General features: G+C 39.8%; 1 protein-coding gene across 1 annotated transcript in view; it reads left to right on the top strand.

Moving 5' to 3' along the window:
• Positions 1 to 14,075, top strand: part of AASS (aminoadipate-semialdehyde synthase) — a 59,066-nt gene that overhangs the window by 33,988 nt on the left and 11,003 nt on the right. Inside the window, exons 16-19 of the mRNA XM_082632813.1 lie at positions 2,212 to 2,322; positions 2,416 to 2,524; positions 4,892 to 5,032; positions 11,275 to 11,442. Coding sequence (XP_082488939.1) covers positions 2,212 to 2,322; positions 2,416 to 2,524; positions 4,892 to 5,032; positions 11,275 to 11,442 — 529 coding nt within the window. The remainder of the gene's footprint in view (positions 1 to 2,211; positions 2,323 to 2,415; positions 2,525 to 4,891; positions 5,033 to 11,274; positions 11,443 to 14,075) is intronic.

The following is a 14,075-nucleotide window of genomic DNA, read 5'->3' as shown; positions in this document are numbered from 1 at the left end:
ACAGGCTCCGGATGCTCAGGCTCAGCGGTCATGGCTCACGGGCCCAGCCGCTCCGCGGCATGTAGGATCCTCCCAGACCAGGGCACGAACCCGTGTCCACTGCATCGGCAGGTGGACTCTCAACCACTGCGCCACCAGGGAAGCCCCAACATTGTTTTTTGATTAAAAAAAGAAAAGAACATAACAAAACACATTTTGAACAAAATCAGAAGCAAAATATGACAAAATAATGGACACGATAATAATCTATTAACAGGTGTAAAATTTAGAATTCCGCAACTTGGTGACCTGCAATAATATTTAGCATGAGCAAAATCTGTTTTATATTTCATTTTTCTCAGTTGGTTGAATTTCTGTGGTGAATAGTGGAAATGCTGTTAAACATTCCTGTAGTGTTTCTTACATAGCTTTTCATTAAAATAAGTTGGAGGAAGAATGTTTTGATGTAAACACAATGTTAGGGACTATCAAAGTAAAATGAGTGAAGAATATGTTTCACAAAAATTTTATAATATGTCAAATTCTCATGGTTTTATTTTGCAGTTCTGGTTTTTAACGATTTAATGCAAAGTAGGAATTGAGTTTGATAAATTACTTTGAAAATTAGACGTGTATTTTGTGTATGTTTTCACAAGTGGCATTTCCAACTATTTGGATTAATTATGTCCTCTTGAGTAGTTGCTATATTACATACACAATGAATTATGAACTCTAATCCCTTTTTCTAAAATAGGCACCATCAATCGAAGTTCTATTATTCTAGTTCTCAGCATATTATTAGGTTAGTGCTGATAATGCCCACATTTAAAAATATTATTAAATCTGGATAAAATTTTTATCAGGCAGGTTTTCAATGTGGAGAATGTGACAAAAAATCCCCACTAACCTTTAAGATGATGTCACTGAACATTTTCTATTAATACTTTTCCAACTAAGAGTTTTGCAAGTATTTTGTTCATTGGCTTTTAAAGGGCTACCATATTTAGTAATAATTATTTTTGATTAAAAAAGCCCAAAAACAGAGTTCAAGGGCTTTCATATTGTTACTGGCAAAATATGTACCCAATTTTATTCTGCATGATAATAAATCTAAGTAACAATACTCTGTTCTATTAACCTGAGGAGGAATAAGTGCCTGAGAGGTGGTTTTATTGTTTTGTTTTATGTGAAATAGAGAAAATATGAAATAAACAGGAGCAATTTAACAAGTACAGTGATATACTGTAATAATGTTTACAAGTTTGTATTTATATTTTCATTGGTACTGTGTAGATTGCTTTGCCAAATAGGCAATAAGCTAGTAGAACTTAAATATTACTATGTGATTGACAGGATGCTTGTTATTTCTTGGATAGAATATGAATATACTCATTTATATGTAAATTTATGGAAATTCATTTTTTGTGTGATTGTGTAGTCCCAGCACCAAAGTAAAACACCAGAGCCAGATTCTTAGAAGACCCAAAGTTGAATTTTGAGTACAGTTTCAGTTTTTGCTAACCATATAGACGTTTAGCTGTTTGGATAGCTTTTACACCTAACAATACCATTGAAACTTATTTCGTCCCCTGGCCTTTCCTAGACTCTACCCTTTAATGTAACATATGGGTCACTTTGACTTACTTTAACGATAGCCATTTGGGAGATGTGGAGGTTAAAAGAATAGCAACCTTACCTTTTACTAGGGGACCCAAGACAGAAAATCATAGAAATATAAGGATGAGTAGAATAAAGTCCATTAAATGTTACAAAGGGATAGCTGAGTGCATACAGAGGAAGATCTGGATTTGGGGGAATCTGGGAAAGCTTCTTGGAGGAGTTACCTTTTCAGACATTTCTTTAAGGAAGGTATGATCTGGATGGGGGTGGGTGGGTGAGGGACTATTTCAAGTGGAAGACACGGTGAGAGTAAAAGTTCACAAATGGAAAAGTAAAGACTGTGAGTGGAGAATTACAATAGCTTCTTTGGTACCCATAGATGGTTTATGAAGGAGATGCAAGGAGGAAAAATAGAAAGGTTAAGTGAAGGTCATATTGTGGAGAGTTTTAAATATGATAACAGGATGAATTTATTCTGTAGTCTTCAAGGAGTCATTGATCATTTCTGAGAGAATAATCAGTGTGATGTCTTCACTTTAGTGCAGTTCAAAGTACATTGGTGGGACGGTTGGAAAAGAAAGTTTCTGATTAGTTTCTCCTTCTGATTTTAAGCTTGTTGCCTTATGTATTGCATCCTCTTGTGGCCAAGGCATGCATCGCAAGCAAGGTTAACATGATCACTGCAAGCTACATCACCCCAGTGCTAAAAGAATTAGAAAAGAGGTAAGTTTCAGTAGGTTTTCAACAAAGTAGCTCCATGGAATTGTTTTTATTTTCTATCCAAATTTTCCTTCCTTCTCTTTCCACCTCTTTCAGTGTGGAAGATGCTGGCATCACAATCATTGGCGAATTGGGATTGGACCCTGGTCTTGATCATATGTTGGCAATGGAAACAATAGATAAGGCCAAAGAAGTGGGAGCCACGGTGAGCCCAACTGACACCCAAAGGTCCATTTAGGAAAATATTAAGAGGTCCATATTTTTGCGTACAGAAATACTCTTTCTATAATTCTGATTAAATAAACTACTGTATTCTTTTTTTTTTTTTTTTTTGTGGGACGCGCGCGGGCCTCTCACTGCTGTGGCCTCTCCCACTGTGGAGCACAGGCTCCGGATGCGCAGGCTCAGCGTCCATGGCTCACGGGCCCAGCCGCTCCGCGGCACGCGGGATCTTCCTGGACCGGGGCACGAACCCGTGTCCCCTGCATCGGCAGGCGGACTCCCAACCACTGCGCCGCCAGGGAAGCCCCTGTGTTCTTTTTTTAAAGGTTATACTCCATTTATAATTATTTTAAAATGTTGGCTATATTCCCTGTGTTGGATATATTCCTTGTAGCTTATTTTATGCATAATAGTTTGTACCTCTTAGTCATCTACCCCTCCTCCCTTCCCTCTCCCTATTTGTAATCACCAGTTTGTTCTCTACATCTGTGAGTCTGCTTCTTTTTTTATTGTATTTACTAGTTTGTTGTATTTTTTAGATTCCACATATAAGTGATATCATACAGTATTTGCCTTTCTCTGTCTGCTTATTTCACTTAGCATAGTACCCTACAAGTCCATCCATGTTGTTGCAAATGGAAGAATTTCAGTCTTTTTTATGGCTGAATAGTATTCCATTGTATATATGTACCACATCTTTTTTATCCATTCATCTGTTAACGGACACTTAGGTTGCTTCCATATCTTGGCAATTGTAAATAATGCTGCTATGAACATTGGGGCACATGTATCTTTTCAAATTAGGGTTTTTATTTTTTTCAGATATATACCCAGGAGTGGGATTGCTGGGTCATGTGGTAGTTCTATTTTTAGTTTTTTGAGAAACCTCCGTGCTGTTTTTCACAGTGGCTGCACCAATTTACATTCCCACCAACAGTGTATGAAGGTTCCCTTTTCTTCACATCCTCACCAACATTTGTTATTTGTGTTCTTATTGATGACAGCCACTCTGACATGTGTGAGGTGATATCTCACTGTGGTTTTGATTTGCGTTTCCCTGATGATTAGCGATGTTGAGCATCTTTTCATGTGCCTGTTGGCCATCTGCATTCCTTCTTTGGAAAAACGTCTATTCAGGTCTTCTGCCCATTCTTTAATCAGGTGGTTTGTTTTTTTGATGTTAAGTTATATGAGCTATTTTTATATTTTGAATATTAACCCCTTATCAGTCATATCATTTGCAAATATTTTCTCCCATTCAGTAGATTGTCTTATTGCTTTGTGGATAGTTTCCTTTGCTATGCAAAAGCTTTTAAGTTTAATTAGGTCCCATTTGTTTATTTTTGCTTTTATTTCCTTTGCTTTGGGAGACAGATCCAAAAAAACATTGCTGCAATTTGTGTCAAAGAGTGTTCTGCCTATGTTTTCCTTTAGGAGTTTCATGGTTTCTGGTGTTACATTTAGGGTCTTTAGTCTATTTGGAGAAGAAACTGCTATATTCTAACTCATACTTTGACTAGAAATTTCAAGTAAAATTTTGAAACTGCAGAAATATTTGTATGGTAAAAAAAAAGTCCAAGCCTTAACAATAGATTTTTAGAGAAATAGATGCTACTATAATATATATTTTGCTTTGATAAAAGATTTTAGACTGCTTTGGAGATTCTATAATAAGATTTGACTTTTAAAAGTGGGAAAAATTCTTTGTAATATTATCAACCTGTTGGTATATAAAGTATCTTTTACACATAAGAAAGAACTATTGGACATGAAAATGTGATGACTCAGATTAAACCTAACCTAATATAATATATATATAACCTAAAACAGGTTATATATTATATATATATATATATATATATATACACATATGTAATATATAGAATCAAATATAGAGTCAAATTAATTAAATTATATACCATACCAATTAATATTTTATATTAATTACATATTAATTAATACTAATAATTATACATATATAATCAAATTATAATGAAGTATATAATTTGAATTAAAAGTCAGGAGGCACTGACCAAGCAGAATTGAACTAATAGTTGGATTTTTAATGGAGCAAAATGTTAGCCACAATCTCTAGATGATTAAAATATATATATACATATATAAACACACACATATATATATATATAAAAATATAACTGACTTAATCAAATGGTGTTTGGCTTTAAGGATGTATTTTTGAAAGCCTTTGTAACTTTAAGAAAGGAGAACCTGTAACAAGGTTACCTTATTTGTGTCATTGTACTCAATTAATTACTTGGATAGATTTGGATAGATTATTCTCTGTAACTAATTGTTAATTTCCCTAATTTATTGATTCTTTATTTTACAGATTGAATCTTATGTTTCCTATTGCGGTGGCCTTCCAGCCCCTGAACATTCAGACAATCCTTTGAGATACAAATTTAGCTGGAGTCCAGTGGGAGTTTTGATGAACATAATGCAGCCCGCCACCTACCTGCTCAATGGAAAGGTGAAGGCTCATCATCAAAGCTTTAGAGATACAAACCTGCAATAACTGCCTAAGAAACACTTTCAAACACTTTCCAAACACTTTCTCCCCAGTACCAACGCCCTTTAATGCTGGCTGTGCTGCTTGCCCTCCATTCTCTCCTCCTGCACTGGTTCCCAGTGTGTGTTTTCTGTTCCATTCCGTGTGGTCTCCTCACGGTTTCCGGCAAAGCCCAGGCTCATTCTTTCCTCTTTGCCCTCTTGCAAGTTGTTTCTGCCGTTGAAATGCTCACTTCTTAACTTCTCTGCATGCATAACTACTGGTCATCTTGCAATTTATTTCAGCCTGACAAACATTTACTGAGTCCCTACTATGTGCTAGACTTGGACCAAGGCACTAAAGGTTGTCATGCTGAATGAAGTTTCTGATCACAGAGAACTCACAACTAGAATGGGGATAGCTCTCGGAATGGAGGGTGTGATGGGTCAAGGAAGGAAACTAAGATTTCTTCCCAGCTGCTGTGTGGCAGAACGTAAGAGCGCTCTGAGTTTAGTACTATTTTCATCATTTTACTATAAGGAAACTGTGGCGCAAAGAGAATGTTCACAGTCATGCAGCTGGGATTCAAACCCAGATCTAACTAACTCTAAAGCCCTTTTTTTCCCCTCTTTTACCAGATTGCTCATGGCAGGAAAGGCAGACAGTAGGATAAATAGGTATAATTCAATGAGAGAAGTTCCAAAGTATGCTAAAGTGCCACAGCAATGCAGATGAGAGGCCAATTGACTTTTGACTTGACCTTGGTGAGGAGGTCAGGGAGAGGAAAATTAACAGGGAAGAGAAGATGTGCTCAGGCTTGAGGGATAAGAAGGTGCCAGCCTGGCAGAGACACTGCCACTCATGACTGCTGAGCAGTGTCCAAATCACATCTGTCTGCTTTCATAGTTTATGCTCTTGACTGTAAGGAAAGACTCACATTTAGGAAGAAACATAACTAGACCAAGGGTTCCTCTTTATATTTTGTGCCCTAAGCACCTCACTCACCTCACCATAGTCCCAGCTCTGCAGGGAGTGATGAATTACTTGATCAGATGTGGGTCTTAAAAAAGATTATTCTGGCAGCAGTATTATAAGTTCTCAGTGTATCTGTGATCTAAATGTATTTCGTCTAAAAACCGGAGTAACTTGAAAGAATTTCTTAAGGTGAATGTCATTGTCAGCCGTTGACTTCTGTACCTGTGAGCGCGGCTCACAGCCTTGGCTGAACACAGGAATCACCAAGGCACTTTAAAAACTCCTGATGTCTGGGCCTCATCCCCAGAGATTCTGATTTGCTTGGGCTTGGGGATCTTTAAAAGCTTCCCAAATGGTTCTAATGTGCAGCTGAATTTGAGATGGACTGACTTAGTGACCAGAGGACCACAGCTGCACTGAAAACACTTCTGAACAAGCAAGACACTTGACCTTGATTCTGGAAAGCCACCTTCACATGTTGCAGGATATGAAACAGAACCCTTGAGTTCTGGTCCAAGTGCTGACATCCTTCGGTGTCACCAAAGGCCAGGCAATCTAGTTCTCCAATTCTAGGAATCATGAAGGTTTGGGTCTCAGTCTCAGGTTCTACCAGGCACACGTCCTTTTCTATGCCACTGCCGATCTCCTCTGCAACTGCCCCTTCTACCTTCTGCAGTCATGGAACAGAGACTGGCCTATGTTTCGTATAAACTCACATGTGAGGGCTTCCCTGGTGGCGCAGTGGTTGAGAGTCCGCCTGCCGATGCAGGGGACACGGGTTCGTGCCCCGGTCCGGGAGGATCCCACATGCCGCGGAGTGGCTGGGCCCGTGAGCCATGGCCGCTGAGCCTGCGCGTCCGGAGCCTGTGCTCCGCAACGGGAGAGACCACAACAGTGAGAGGCCCGTGTACCGCAAAAAAAAAAAAAAAAAAAAAAAAAACCTCACATGTGAATGCAGGAAGAATTCTTGCTTCAGCTGGGTAAAATGCTTATTCTCAGGAGGCCATATAAAAGATAAAGATGATAACAAGGAGAAGGTCAGTGGAATGCAATGTGTGCAACAGAAAGAGCATGGAAACTGATACTAGTGTGTCTGGCTTGGTCCTCTAGCTCTGCCATTGCTGGCTGGTGGCACTAGAACAATCATTTCATCCCTCAGAGCTTTGGGCTCCTTGCCTGAAGATAAGCATAATCACACCAGCCTTGCAGAGTTTTTGCAGTAGGGCTCAGTGAGGTCATATAGATTACAATCTGCTAAACAACAGATCATCAGGCATGTCCTAAGTCCCTAGCAAATATCAGCTGCATACAGAAATTAATGGTGGTAGGAGCTCAGGAAAAACAAGGGGTTATTTTCAGGCAGCAAAAGTTGTATTTGTTGAATTTGAAGTTTTTCCCTTTTATCCTGAACTTCTTTTGTAAAAGAGGAGTGCTTTTTGCATCTCCCTGACACTGTGGAGGACACCAAGAGAAAACACGATGCTTTTCTTCTCTTTGCTAAAATCATACTTTTTTCAAGGTCTCCTTTTGTGGATGCAGCTCTTCCTGACCACTCCAGCCCCTGTTCACTATTCTTTTGTTTGAACTCCCACACTTTGGTTGTCTGTGTCTAACACTTTTTCCGGATGCTGTATTATTCACTCAGTAATTCAAGTGTGTCAGTCTGTCTCCTAACCCAGACTGTTAAACATCTCAAAACCTCTTGTCCCTCCATTGCCTCTGTCACCATCACCCTCCACCATGGAGCAGGCCTTATGTAATACACAGAATCATCACGGGGGAGCCAGGTGACTTCTCTGGCTTCTGCTTTTTTTTTTTGCGGTACGTGGGCCTCTCACTGTTGTGGCCTCTCCCATTGCGGAGCACAGGCTCCGGACGCGCAGGCTCAGCAGCCATGGCTCATGGGCCCAGCCGCTCCACGGCATGTGGGATCTTCCCGGACCAGGGCACGAACCCATGTCCCCTACATCGGCAGGCGGACTCTCAACCACTGCACCACCAGGGAAGCCCCTGGCTTTTGCTTTTAAGTTGAAACCTTAAACTTTTCCGGCAACTCAGGCAGTGGCCTAGGAATTAGGATGTATCTCATTGGAAATAACTGCAAGGATGTAGGACAATGAGATCTACCTCTGGTACTACTGCTAACTTCTAACTTCTAATCCTGTTTCTAATGCATCTGATTTCCTTCCACATGTTTGGAGACAGTGACTGTGTCTTCTCTGAGTTCTGTTCCCTCCATGGGTGGTGGGACATTGGTGCACCTGGGGGTGACATGGCAGACCTTCGCCATCACCTCCTTCAGCCTCCTATCCCAAGCCACTCCCAAGCTAAACAAATACACTAAGTAAGGATCGTGCTCACTCTGCAAACACAGATTTGAGATAGGTTTTATGGCTCTCTTCCTATTGCCTGCCCCTCCCTTGACTGCAGCACCCAGCCTTCCCTTTGTAGCTGCTACTCTCTATTGCCTGCAGCCATTCTTTTTTTTTTTTTAATTTATTTATTTTATTTATTATTTTTGGCTATGCTGGGTCTTTGTTGCTGCATGCAGTCTTTCTCTAGTTACAGCAAGCAGGGGCTACTCTTCGTTGCAGTGCACGGGCTTCTCATTGCAGTGGCTTCTCTTGTTGAGGAGCATGGGCTCTAGGTGCGTGGGCTTCAGTAGCTGTGGCTCATGGGCTCAGTAGTTGTGGCTTACGGGCTTCAGTAGTTGTGGCACATGGGCTTAGTTGCTCCACAGTATGTGGGATCTTCCCGGACCAGGGCTCGAACCAGTGTCCCCTGCATTGGCAGGCGGATTCTTAACCACTGCGCCACCAGGGAAGCCCACCTGCAACCATTCTTAACTCAATTTTCAGGTGCATCACTGGTGGCATGATCAGGAATGCTGTACCTAGTCAATTAATATCCTTTTCAAACTACTGATCCACAGATGAGCACAATTAAGGGGACAGTATGGTATAGTAGAAAGAACATGGACATTGGAGTCAAATAGACCTGGGTTTAAATCTGCCCCTGGCAGATTTAAATTAGCCTCAGTTTTCACCTCTGAAAAGTGGGTTATTGCATGGATTAAAGGTAATGTATATAAGGCACCTGGCACACAGTGGGCCCGCATAAATGCTTGTCTGTATATTGCCTGTGTTAAATGTCTTGTTGGTTTAGTAATCCAGCTTATTGTCAGTGGTTCTCAGTGGTTGGGGGACGTGTGGGTGTGGGTGCATGTGTGGGGAAGTATCACACTTAGAGCACCAGCAGCGAGTAATGAGCCAGTGTTTTTGCTGGGAGTGGGTCTTGGATATAATCATTGTTGAATCAGAAAAAAAATGCATATTCTCTGCCAAATGGATAAATATGTCTCTCTTTCTTATCTAAGTCATATAGGGTGGGGCTTATTAATAAATCCCATGATAGGACACTAGAAATGCAACTCTGAATTGATATCAAATGACCCAGTAATTTGGGGGTCAAGTTGCTTCAGCGGCCGTCAGTCTCTAAATGGATCATTACCATTCAGCTTATATTTCCCTGTTTTCTTTACAAGGATCTCATGATAGACTTAGGAACCAGCTGATTTATTTCTGATTAGTACAGTGCTGGAATATAGTGGTCTTTATTGAATTTTTCTTTAAAAATCCCTAACCTGCAAACAAGTAAACCAAACTTTAGAATTGCCATAGGTTGTAGAAGAGAGATAGGTGGGAAGACCCTAAAAGTAAACATTTGCCTTTTTATTAGACTTTTAAAAAAAATTTAGAATCCTGATGGAAGAAATTTGTTTTAAAGAAAAAGTACAGAAATGGCTCTTCAGGAAATGTTTACTGTGAAGTTCAGAAGAGTTTGACAAGAAACTTAAATGAAAAGCATTCCTCACTTCCTTCTGCTTCTCACTCCTGGGATTTTTGATGGTCCTTGGTGCTCTTCAAAGTGAGCCTTTGACTGCGGAGGCCCCTCCAGGCATGACTCTGTGGTCAGCACTGCCCGTTCCCTTCTGGGGCTTCAGCTATACATATACATACCTTTCCATTTTCCCTTTCATACCAAGACATACGCAGAACCTCCCTACAAATAAACCCTGTGAATCATTAAGTTTAGCCGAAGACTCCTTTGAGCAAATCACTCAGACTCCACCAGAAGGTACATCACCAGCTCCCTTGTGCAGCGTTGTTTCGTGCAGCTTTTAGATGTGGTCAGAGATTGTTTCCAGTGGTGCAAGCAGGACAAAAAGTCTAGTTCCACCAGGATTCTCAGCCCTGATTTTATTACTCCAGAATGTTTTCCATGATCTCAAGGATGATCATCAACCTCACAAATCGAAAGAAAAATTTAGCCCTTTAATCAAAATTAACAGAAAAAAATACTTCACTGCATTTTGATTGTGTATGATGGGGGGAGAGATGTAGGAACGAGGATTACTGAGAAATCAGAAGAGCTTGGGAATCGGTGACATAACTTCTCTGAGGCAGTAAGATCAGGAGGTAGTATTTTCTTTTGAGTTTCACTGTATGTTCATTGCATTGTCCTTCTTGTGAGAGGGCATCTCCCCCACTCCATTTCCCAACATACACATGTTGGTTGACTAGTCCAGGCTGTGAGCACTTTATTGTTGCTCTAGTGCAGCTCCTGGGTCTTGGTAGACATTAAGTAAAGGTTTGTTCAATGAACAAAGGATAGCACGGAGGCAGGAGTTGAATCTTATTCATCACTGTCCTTATTCCCAGGTGTGATCCTGGCACACACATAGCAGGTGGTCCGTAAATGCTAGCTGTGTGAATGGATGTGCAAGACTGGTGCCTGATGTAGCTAGCATTCAAGAAGGGGGAAGGGAGTGAAGAGAAAGAACAGTGAGAATATGGCCATTGCTGTTTGAGCACAGAAGCCACTTTGAGTATCTGTTGCTTATAGCATATTGTTTATTTAAAAACAAAACAAAACTCTACTGAGGCATAATCCAGTGCCATCTCATCCAGGGGCAAGGAAAAATCAGAAACAAGATCTGAGTAAAAAACAAAATGCTTTAAGTCAGATTTTAAAGCTTGGGAGAACAATGGCCTTGTGAATTATGATATTAGTACAACAGCTTGAAGAATATGGGATGTTGATTAGCGTAGTTTCATTAAAAAATTTTTTTCAAATCCCCTATTGCTTTCTTGTAAAATCTGGATTTCTTTCTTATGAAAATAATGCAGGTAAATCCAAAGAGGAATACACTGTCTTAACCCCATGTGTGCCTTTTCAATATTCCTCAGGTTGTGAATGTGGTAGGGGGTGTCTCCTTTCTGGATTCGGTTACTCCTATGGATTATTTCCCCGGATTAAATTTGGAAAGTTATCCTAACAGAGACAGTACCAAATATGCTGAGATTTATGGCATTCCATATGCTCACACTTTATTACGGGGGACGCTGAGGTACAAGGTAAGTGGCTCTATTTGAGATGATCATGTTGCCTGTTTTGATATAAGTGATGTGAACACTTAATTTTTCTTCATAATTGAAATAATTAAGATGATAAACCATACTGGTACCCCTATGCTTACTATTTACAATAACCAAGATAAGGAAGCAAGCTAAGTGCCCATCAATAGACGAACGGATAAAGAAGATGTGGTGTATACATACACACACACACGCAGTGGAATATCACTCAGTTGTAAAAAAGAATGAATTCTTGTCATTTGCAACAACATGGATGGAACTGGAGGGTGTTATGCTAAATGAAATAAGTCATAGAAAGACAAATACCATATGATTTCACTTATATGTGGAATTTAAAAACAATAAATGAACAAATGTTAAAAAAAAAAAAACCAAAGTCATAGATACACAGAATAAACAGGTAGCTTCCAGAGGGAAGGGGAAATAGGTGAGGGCTATTAAGAGGTACAAATTTCCAGTTACAAAATGAATGAGTCAGGTATGAAATGTACATGTCACAGGTATGAAATGTAGTCAATAATAATGTGTCATTGTATGGTGACAGATGGTAATTGATTTATCATGGTGATCATTTTGTAATGTATAAAAAACAAAAGAAACAAACCAGATTGGCATCTGTTTTCTCAGGGCTCTTTTCTTTCTTTCTTTTTTTTACTCTATATGTAAATATTTTACTTAAAAATTGGGTTTTTTTTAACATCTTTATTGGAGTATAATTGCTTTACAATGGCATGTTAGTTTCTGCTTTATAACAAAGTGAATCAGCTATACATATACTTATATCCCCATATCCCCTCCCTCTTGCGTCTCCCTCCCACCCTCGCTATCCCACTGCTCTAAGTGGTCACAGAGCCCCGAACTGCTCTCCGCTCAGGGCTCTTTTGATTGTTTCAGGAGACAACTCAAAGTGGCTGGGGCAAAAAGGGAATTTTTGACTCATGAGAAGTGGGGGCAGGTGAAGGGTCAGCTTCAGGTGTACTGAGGTTTGAGGGTTGTGACCTCACTGGCATGTAGTAGTTTCTCTTCACCTCTCAGCTCTTCCTTCAAGCATTGGCTGCGTCCCATGTTTCACAGGGATGGCAAGATGGTGGCAGCCTCTTAGGTCCAAATCCAGTGAGAAAGAAAATGTACTTCTTCACAGCCAGAAGTAAAGTTTTTGTCTCATTAGCCCCTGAGGTCAGTGCAATAAAAGGTGCCAATCAGCTTTGGCCCCTGTTTTATGTCCCCAGTGCTGACGATGTAGTCAGCGTCACTTTCCCCAAAGTGAATCTGAAATGTTTTTACCCCAAAATGGGGTGTAGCTACTAGGACCATAAATACAAATGTCCAGTACACATGTTTAAAAATTGTTTTAGTTTTTAATGTGAGAAAACTTCTTGAATCACAAACCAGGTCATGTTTTGTAAAATAATGTCAGTCCCCATACATAATATTTGCTGATGCCTTCAAATTTGGCATTAGAGAAATGAATGCCTCCTAAGCCATGTGTAAGGAAAACATTGGTATATTTTTTAAAGGCTATTTTTGAACAGTATTACTTGCATAAATGAAAACTAGTTGATCTCGGTTCTAAATAAAATAAGTCCTTTATACTCCTGGACACCAGGGAACAGCAGTGAACATAATGTAAGACTTGCAGTGAGTGAATCTGAATAGTTCATAGGATAAATGAGTAGTATAATGGGGAATCTCCTTATAGTCTCTTCTCCTCAAAAACTCATAGACGTGCAGTTCCTTGTTCTTGTCGCCAAGGAAAAGCATGAAAATTCTCTCCCCCACCAACTCTTTTTGGTGCAAGAAACACCAGAGAAGCAGGGGATGGATTTCTGCCAATGGGGTCTGGGGAGGAGGTATGCTTTTAACCACAAGAGGGGGATAGGTAGTAGGGGGATATAAAAGACCCCCTAAAATAAGGCTCCTGCTACTGTGGGAGCTCCATCATTCCAAGTGCAAAGTCCTTACATGGGTCAATGAGAGGCTTGTTGAGAGAATTTCAGATCTGGAATGAAACTTCAGAGGTCCTCTGGTACAGTGATATCATTCTGCAGAAGAGGAAACTAGGGCTTAAGTGAAGTGACCTACATCAATTATTACTAAAGCAAATTGTCTTTAAGTTTCTCTTGTTGGTATCTTTTTTGTTTGAACGACAAAGTTTTTGGTTTTCAGTTTTGTCATTTGGAGCATTTCTGCACTTTGGAAAATGTCATAGCTGTTCTTGAAGTCTGAGGGTTCAAAACATGCAATGCAACATTTCCAAGCCAAATACCATCACATGCTAACAGTGAGCACTGTGAACATGGCAGCTCATCTCCCTGTTCCGGGCCTTTTCCAACCATCATTCAGGATTAAAGAACTAGGAAGGATAAATTACCACATACTCATAATCTATAAAAATACTGGCCTAGAGCACACTAAAAAACTCTTAATAAATAAATATTGGGCAGTTGCTTATGAAAATCAGTAAAGATGTACTCTTTTTTTAAAATATTTATTTATTTATTTATTTGTATACAGCAGGTTCCTATTAGTTATCTATTTTATACATATTAGTATATACATGTCAATCTCAATCTCTCAGTTCATCCCTCCCAAACCCCCCGCTTTCCCCCCTT

This window comes from Mesoplodon mirus (assembly GCF_964341445.2).
Source record: "Mesoplodon mirus genome assembly, chromosome: 9".
In the NCBI taxonomy this organism is placed as follows: domain Eukaryota; kingdom Metazoa; phylum Chordata; class Mammalia; order Artiodactyla; family Ziphiidae; genus Mesoplodon; species Mesoplodon mirus.
Note: the sequence above shows the minus strand (reverse complement) of the source record. Positions and strands in the feature narration are given on the sequence as shown.